This window comes from Lolium perenne, chromosome 6, assembly GCF_019359855.2.
Source record: "Lolium perenne isolate Kyuss_39 chromosome 6, Kyuss_2.0, whole genome shotgun sequence".
Lineage (NCBI taxonomy): Eukaryota > Viridiplantae > Streptophyta > Magnoliopsida > Poales > Poaceae > Lolium > Lolium perenne.
In genome coordinates this window covers 7,937,097-7,946,010 of record NC_067249.2, presented here as the reverse complement: position 1 = coordinate 7,946,010, position 8,914 = coordinate 7,937,097, and the positions used below count along the sequence as shown (strand labels likewise).

At 47.7% G+C, this 8,914-nt stretch overlaps 1 protein-coding gene and 1 long non-coding RNA gene across 2 annotated transcripts; both read right to left on the bottom strand.

Moving 5' to 3' along the window:
- Nucleotides 1–320: 320 nt before the first annotated feature.
- LOC127308996 (uncharacterized) lies at nt 321–2,585 on the bottom strand. The gene is made up of 2 exons (XR_011746404.1): nt 2,012–2,585; nt 321–887 (listed from the first exon to the last, which is right to left on the bottom strand). It is a non-coding gene; the product is annotated as an uncharacterized lncRNA (long non-coding RNA).
- Nucleotides 2,586–2,725: 140 nt separating this feature from the next.
- On the bottom strand, nt 2,726–5,279 carry LOC127308995 (UPF0481 protein At3g47200). Its single transcript, XM_051339966.2, has 2 exons — nt 5,125–5,279; nt 2,726–4,963 (listed from the first exon to the last, which is right to left on the bottom strand). The coding sequence occupies exon 2, from the start codon at nt 4,936–4,938 to the stop codon at nt 3,412–3,414; it is 1,527 nt and encodes a 508-aa protein (XP_051195926.1). The 5' UTR covers nt 4,939–4,963; nt 5,125–5,279; the 3' UTR covers nt 2,726–3,411.
- Between the last annotated feature and the right edge of the window lie 3,635 nt (nt 5,280–8,914).

Sequence of the window (8,914 nt, the reverse complement as noted above, 5' to 3'; positions counted from 1 at the left end):
TCAGTGTCAGGAGTTGGATGTTCCCAATCTCTGTATGTTGCACTACTAGGGAAAGCCTTACCGCCGGCATCCTGAAATGCCTTACCGCCGGCGCCTTCGCATTCGCCGGCGATCACCTCGCCGGTGGTAAGCGCTTACCGCCGGCGTCCTCGGATTCGCCGGTGGTAACTCCAACTTATCACCGGCGCCTTCTCCAATTCGCCAGCGGTATTTGTTACCACCGGCACCTAGCCAATTTGCCAGGGGTAACAGTGTGTATTGCTGGCGCTTACGTTCTTGCCAGGGGTAAAACTAAAATTCGCCAGGGGTAATAATAATAGGAGCCAAAAAAAAATCTCGAATTAAACTGTATATACACCAGAATACACAGAATGTACACAAAATATAAAGACAAATACCAAAATGACTGCAAGATACACATCAGTACCACAACAGATATACGAAGTACTCAAATGTTCATAACAACAGATATACTCCCTCCGTTACGGAATATAAGACGTTGGGGAGATTTCCGACAACCCACCAAAACAGCCAAATGTACAAAAATGCGGCAGCTCACCCCCAACCTCCCCGGCAGCCCGCAAGCTTCGCTGGCAGATCGTCCCCAACATTTCGGATGCGCAGGAGGCAACGCCTGCAGCTCGCCCCCAACCTCCTGGGAGCGCTGGAGGCTGCTCCAGCATCTTGTCTCCAACATTCTGGATGCAGAGGAGGCAACACCGGCAGCTGCGGCAGCTCGCCCCCAGCCTCCTAGCTGCAAAGGAGGAAACGTCGGCAGCTCGCCCCCAACCTCCTAGCAGCGCAGAGTCCGCGCCGGTAGCTCCGGCGGATCGCCACGGTTCTTTGACACTTCAACTTCTCTTAACCTGATGAGGAAGGCATCATCCCTGAAAGAGAAGACAATATATCATGTCAAAATCACATTACTGTGATCTTCAGTTCATCTAATCGTTGTATGCATGCTTCAAGACAATGAGAAACAGTGTATGGGGAGAACAACTATCACTGATGCTAACCTTAGCATCCACACCAGCAGTCACCAGGTCACTTTATTGTGCAACTTTGCAGCAATAATTTCAAGATAAAAAACACTGTGTGGAGTACAGGCATGAGGGAATACAGTTTTACAAGATTGTTTGCAAGATCTATAAAATTTTCAGGATTTTTTTTCTGCATCCACAAGTTCCTCAAATGCATTAATCGTGTGCACAGTCCATTCACCCACCGAAGCACATATTCCCTCATGCCAATGGATGAGCAATAAACAACATATTTTAATGATGTCACTGAGTAAGGTATGTCAGCATCGTAAGTTACAGAAAAAAATCATTTATGTAGGAGTATAAATTGCAAGCTGCAAACAAGGCAATCAAACTCATGTTCATAATGTAGTAATACCAACAAACTACAAAGCATTGATACTTCAAATTTCGGCGTGTCCACTGATACCTCAAAGGTATGCATGGACTTAACTGAAGATGCGATTGTGTTGTTCTAGCTCAAGCGTATCTACAAACACATGCATTAAATATTTGCCCAAATAGAACAGTCATGTTTATTCATGTGGACATTAGGATTGGCTTAGGTAGAACAAAATCATGAAAATATCATTTTTCAGGGTATGAAAATATACTTCCCGAGCATATGTAGTACGATTTTCAGCTAACGGTCTAGTGATAATACTTCATATTAGTGCAGAAGAGAGAGTTGGACAGGAAATGGTAGAAATAAAGCTAAGATTCATGTTAGCACGTGTGTGTAATTCAGATAACCCTTTGACCAAGTGTGTGTAATTTAATTAGTGGTAGTTCCCAGTCTCACGGCACCACATCGTGTTAGTTGGCCACGATCTTTAGCTGCTGTTGTACTATTTGTAACACAGTTCAGTAATAAATCAAGGGAAGTGTTGCATATCCCTCTCTCTCTCTCTGAACCTCGTTGTTTGGGATCTGGCAATTCATTGCAAGATGAAAATCGATCGGGAGATAGCAGAACAGAGGGCGACACGTACCTTCGTTGTTGAGGCCCTTGGGGGAGAGGAGGGTGGCGGCAGGGCTGACGCCGCCGAGCATCGATGCGCCTCCCCCAACTTAGAGAGCACGAGGATGCGGGAGCCCGCGTTGGACGAGGGGACGAGGACCTGCGGTGGCCGGCCTAGCCTGGGGACGCCCAAGATCGTCTTCTGCGACCAGATCTGGTGAGCACGCGGTGAAAGGGAGCCGGGGGGAAGGAGTGGATCCAGAGGATGGGGAGAAGGGGATTTGGCGGCCGGCAGCAGGAACTTGGCCACCATCATCTCCTGCTGCGGTGTGGGGAAGGGGATGTGCCGGTGGTGAGGCGGGCTCGGTGGGTGGCCGCCGCCGCCACGTCTGGGTGTGGAGGAAAGCGGTCTGAGGGATGTAGGGTTGAGCGACTCGTGCATGTGTGGCGACAAGGGTGAGTGTGTAGGGTGTGGGGGAGAAAGCCAAAACGACCAAATACCCCCGGCGAAAATAAAACGGGAACGCGGGCGGTAATTTTGGCCCAAATGGCCCACAACAGCCCACTTTACCCCCGGCGCGGGCAATTCGGTTTCGCCGGCGGTAGTTCACTTACCCCCGGCATCTTCGGCACAAACTCGCCGGCGGTAAGGGGAGGCCCATCTAGGTGCTCTCGGCCCACCTTACCCCCGGCTGTTTCAATCCCGATTCGCCGGCGGTAAGTGCCCTATCCCCGGCGACCCGAAACCAACTCGCCAGCGGTAACGCGAGGAGGACCTGAAATGCCTTACCGCCGGCATCTTCTATCCGTACTCGCCGGCGGTAAGGAGTGCTGCTATAAGGCTTTTCCTAGTAGTGTTGAATGCGCCCTTGCAAATGTTCAGAGTTATATAGGGCAACCTTGCGAGGAGTGCAATATGAAACCCAAGTCTGAAGTGGAGCAAGGTATAATGACCAAGCAATTTGCCATTGAAAAATCTGAGAACAGCCATCTCCAGGATGACTGAGAAACCACACGAAGAGAGCTTGCAAATACATGGAATATTATACGAAAAGGAAGCAGAACCAGAAAAGTCTACCTGCCTACTTGGACTCGGTGCCTTCAACAAGAAGAGCATTCTTCGTTGTTGAGGACTGGAACTCAGTATGGCAAGACAGAAACCAAGTAGTAAGTGAAAAAGTTTGCACTGTTTTTCCAAGGACTTGCAGTAAACCCGCACTTCTGTTCTCAAAATCAGGATATGTAGATGTACTAAAAACCACCCAGTTCATTGGTGCCACACAATCAGATTCATCAGTAGCTGGAGGTCCTCTAGAGTGCACATACGTCACCATCTCAGAGTTTGCTGCAGAGCTCAACTTGCTTTTTGAGTGACATGAGCCCTTGAGGGATTGGAGCCGTCCACCTACAAATCCACCAACAAGTAGGCAGCTAAACCATAGATTGCTTTTTGAGTGACACGAGCGTCCCTAAGATACTGACAAGTACACCAACAACGGAGAAGATAGCGAAGATGGTTCTCTTGTTCTTGTAAAAAAACGCATAAACCTTGATCTGCATCTGCCTCTTGACCTTGTACTTCTCGATTTCCATCATGATGCGGACATAGCAGTTGGATCCACGTAGGGGAAGGCTCTGAAGTCTCGTGAAGAATGTCAGCGCGTCCTTGTTGATGAGCCCTGCTCCTCCTTGGAGGAGATGCTTGGTCCGCAGCTCATGCACGTCCTCCTCCCTATGCACTAGCAGGGAGAGGAGGAGAAGGTACGAGCAGACGGCAGAGTCTTCTGGCTCAGCTTCCTGGAAATTGGAGGTCGTGCACAGCTCGAGAGCCGCCATGTTGATGAGGAAGCTGGCACGTTCGTCGTCCAGCGACAGCGGCGCCATGGAGAGCTCGGGGAAGATCCCTCTCTTGTTGACGCCCATATGGATGAGCTCCGTTGTTTCTTTATTGGCTTTGAGCTTGATGCCGTTTTCGGCAAGTTCAATGGCACTCACAGAAAATGATATCATGTTGGTTTTCACTTGAGTTGGTGGCTTGGTGTTGCCTTTTCCCACAATGTAGAACCGAAGGAGGCCAAGGAGATGTGGTGGCTCGAAGCTATCATCCAACACAAGAGGCTGTTCGCCAAGAACCTTGCGGTCCTGCAGGTACTGTTTCCAGAACGCGACGAAGGGTTCCAAGTCAACGGGCCTGAACCTCAAGACGGCCTCTACCACACGCCAGGGGATCTGGTTCTCGAGCAGCACGATGTCATGGCGGATGGCCTTGCGGTTGAAGTCGATGAAGCCACGCAACGATGGGTCCATGGTGCCGGAACCATCCGTTCTACAAGCAAAGTACTGCACCAAGAAACACGCATCATAGAACATCATATGAAGGAAGTCCTCTTCGCTGATACCTGCCATCACATCCTTGTCGTATAGGCTGCGGGCATCGTATGCAGCGGAGACAACGGCATCATACATGTCTTGGACTGAGTGGCCTGACTCCATGATGCAGTGGTAGGCAGCCACACATTTCGCTTTCTCCGCCTGCTTGAGCTGGTTCTGGCCATGGTGGTAAGGCCCAATGGCCACCAACTTTGGGATGGTAAAAAATTTGTCATCAAAAACTTGGATGCTTGGAGGGTACATATGGATCTTCATCTTCATCATGTCGATATCAACCTTGAACTCGCGGGCTGCATCCTCAAACACATGAATCGGATTAATTGGGATCTTCATTCCCATATTATGGAAATAAGCCTCAAACTCTTGTGCTGCTTTGTCAATGGAATCATCATCTGTGGCTGCTGCATACTCAACCATACGCCCTCCGCTAGATGTTTGGAGCCAGCTATTACCAAATGTCTCAGTCGACTCTAACTCCACAGGGTAGCCAGGAGCCCATCCTGCATATTCCATGGTCCAGTTCGACGGTTGAATGTCGAAAGGTATCCATGCTGCAGCTGGTTCCATGCTCCAATCAGTGAGAAGAAGAGTACTGTACAAAAAGCTAGAAGTGTTATATGGAAAAGAACTATACCTAGATCATCGAAAAACTATTAGCTACCGTATGACAAAAGGACAATGTCATGTTAATTAGAAACACAAAATAGTGGTGACTCAGAGACAACCAAAAGAGGAGAGAAAGAAAAAACTTACAGCAGGGCAAGAAGAACAGCCTAGTCGACTCCCCACTTATAGAGCTTCAATTCCTGTGACAGATCAACTGTCGTCTATTGTTGCCAAGCCAGATTATATATGATTTCGTTGATATATTCTTACACCCATGCATATAGTTGGTGGTACTAGTATAAATCCAGTTTACAGTCACGACAAGATCTACAGCCAGAAGGTCAAGTGGCAGATGGGGACCAAGTCGTCTCTACCATACCTGCCCCCTAATTTGATATCATCTTCATAGACATTCTAATGAGTTTAGACAATATAATGTGTTTCGTGGTAGCTCTACATCTCACGATCAGTGTGAGCTACAGATGGTATCACCAACCATGGAGGTACGTGGACAGAGGTAGTATTATATATTTCAAAGTCCTGATGCCATAGCCTAACTTGGATGTGCAGGTGTCTGCTACTTCAATATAAACAAGGCAAGTATCCATACAGTTTTTTGGGCAAGAAAGGAATCTTATCTTACTATTAGTAATTAGATGCCTCAACGCAGCCTCTACGTTAATTCTCACCAGACACGTTAGAAAAAAAAGATAAATTCTTGAAATTCTCGGATTAATCGGAAGACTCTAACTATCCATATCCATTGGATCTATTGTTTTTTTAAAAAAATTAGTCACCTCCGTCATTCTAGATAGAAATAGCCTAAAATCTTTTTTCCCGATAAACAAACTTTGGCCACACGGGAAATGTCATGACTGGCTGTTGGTTAATAAAATACTATTTGATATGGACTACTGTTCACGGTGGTTTGTTACAGCGGTGTTCGTGTTGTTCACTGTTGGTTAATCTTTTAATTAAAGAATCGATTATAAAGTTAATCTAACGTTCATGTTGGTTAGGTTAATATGTAACAATGAATTCAGATTGGCAGTGTCCATGACATTCACTGTTGGTTGATCTTGTAATGAGGAATCTAATTGAAAGAAAATCTATTTAGTAGAACATCATATACAATCAATCAACACCAACATATAAGATGCTAGACGATACCCCGCGCGTTGCTGCGGAAATTTGTAGCTCCACACAGGGTGAGAAGTAATCTTGGATGGATAAGCTATATTTACCATTCATAGTAATATATAATGATACCATAGCGAGTTGTGGAGAAATTGAGGGTAAATTTCAAATAAAGATTTGTGAAATAAAATGGAGAGGGGAGATTGAATGAAATTTCTGATAAACAATAGAAATGTGAAGAAAAAATATGAATACATAATGTTACTGGTTCACCTTTTTAAACAACAGTTGTACAAACTTCATCCGAATTTAGTTACAAAACCAAAAGTGCATGCATCTTTGGTAATTCAGCACATATGACAATGACGGCACGCATGGTTTTATTTAACAGGCAGGATAGCTGTAACAGCTTGTAAGTTAGTACTAACTACATGAAATTGTGAGCTTCAATGCTGCCACCACAGAGAAATGTGAAGTTGGGGCAGTGATAATTTCCAACGGCATTTTGAGAAACCATCAGAATGAGCATCGCTCAGATAGAAATATCCTAGCCCCATTGTTGAACAATTAATTGATCCATCTTCAGTAACTGCTGAAAAGTAGGATGCTGTGAGAAAAAAATAGTTTATCAAGGTCAACACTATTTCATCTTTTGTCATTTGGTTTCGTCAGCATCACCTGCTGGAGCTAACCTGGTAGCAAGAGAAGAAAGTAGTACCAGATCACCGGACACAACTGAGTAACTGCAGAATATGTTGTCAACTTCTTTTGAAGAGAACTTTCAGACAGTTTGACCAACAAAATAATAATCTTCATCAAACCTGCCTATAGTAGCTAACTGAGAAAACAAAACTCGATCTACTTCCTTTCTATATTATTCATCGTAGATGAAGACATCAACAACCTGATTTGATATAATAAAACAAAGTATTAACTCATGGCATATCAAATTGCATGTATTAGGATTTTTAATAAAACAAATGTACTCAAGAGCTGACACTGTGCTCTATATGTGACCAATATTTCTCTCCTCGAAACAGGCTTTCGCCCCGCTTTATAAATAAAGCAACCAAATCCATACAAGGTTCACATACAACACACATAGCACACACCCCACATCAAGAGTCTGCTGGGCCAAGCACAACACGCCCAAACACTCGACGGAAAACGATACAACACCCCACACAAGAGGTGTACTCAGAGGCTGGACGGTGTAGATATGCGGCGGGCAGCCGCTAGAAGATCCTCCAGCATGCCGTCCAAGCGCTCCTTGTCCCGCTGTCTACACAACGGGTACCACTGCTGCAACAAAGCCAAGAAAGAGAATACAGAGTCAGAAGCACGCCGAGGTAAGATCCGCTCGATGACCATCTTATTGCGCACAGTCCACAAAGTCCAGGACAAGGCCGCGAACAATAACCAGAAGAGGCGCCTCCTCCTACCAGTAGTGTTCGCCCGGACCTCGATGAACTCCCCGAGGGCCGAGGCCTGCCACTCAGGCCCCAGCGCCTCCAACAGGAAGCTCCAAAGAAATCGTGCCGCGGTGCAGGAAAACATGATGTGAGTCGTTGTCTCCGGAACCGCACACAATGGGCAAAGCCCGTTGCCCGGCCCGTGCCTCTTCATAACCTCCACCCCAGAGGGAAGGCGATCCCTCAGCAGCTGCCAGAGGAAGATCTTCGTCTTAAGCGGGATAGGGGCCTTAAAGAGCGGACCCGTCCATGGAAGCAGAGGCCCCCTAAACAAAGCCCTATAGGCCGTCCGCACTGAGAACGTACCAGACGGCGTTAAGCGCCATGAAGGCGCATCTAGTCCTCCCGGCAGGGCGTCCGGGAGGAGGTCCCGCAGCGAGTCCAGACTCAGGGCTTCCCCCTGAGTTAGACCGCGACAGAACACAAAATCCCATCCCTCCAGTTCCACTTCGGCCACCAGGCTAGAAGGATTAGCACAGATGGCGAAGAGGTCCGGAAAGACAAGGTAAAGGGGGCGATCGCCTAGCCATGTGTCGAGCCAGAACATGGTCCCTCTACCATCGCCTATGGAGAGGGAGAGCCCGGTTCTAATCTCGTGCTTGATGTCCTGGAGGGCTCTCCAAAACTGAGATCCCTCCCGACGGTCACAGGCAAGGAGTGGCCGACCCCGAAGGTATTTAGCCTTAATCAGCTTCAGCCACAAGCCCCCATCGTCCGACAAGATCCTCCAAACCCATTTCAGCATGAGGGCCACATTCATGTGGCGCGAGGATATGATCCCTATGCCCCCAAGGTCCTTGGGGGCGCACACATCGGCCCATCTGACCATGTGATACTTCTGGCGTCCTGTCCTGTCCTGCCAAAAGAAGCGGGATAGCTCCTTGTCGAAGGCAGCATGTACCCCTTCGGGAAGGATGTACAGCCCCATGATGTACATGGGAAGGCTAGATAGACAGGAGTCAATGAGGATCGACTTGCTACCTTTGGAGGTGAACCTCCCACACCAAGGCTCCGCCTTCGCTCTAACTCGCCCCAACAAGGGGGCGAGGTCCCTAATAAGGATCCTAGAGTCCCTAACCGGAACTCCCAGGTAATCCATAGGGAAAGATGACAGCCTGCAGTTGAGGTTGTCAGCTATCCGCTGCTGAACTTCCGGGGGGTACCCCAAGACCACCACCTCGCTTTTGTCAAAATTAATTTTGAGGCCCGACATGGCCTCAAAGCAGAGGAGCAGGAATTTGGTGTTCCGGATGTCCAAGTCCGAGCCCTCAAACATAATCATGGTATCATCCGCATACTGGAGGTGAGTCACCCCTCCGCCAGGGATA

What these genes read in the sequence shown, in the direction of transcription:
- LOC127308995 (XM_051339966.2), bottom strand. Translation starts at nt 4,938, where the DNA reads ATGGAACCAGCTGCAGCATGGATACCTTTCGACATTCAACCGTCGAAC.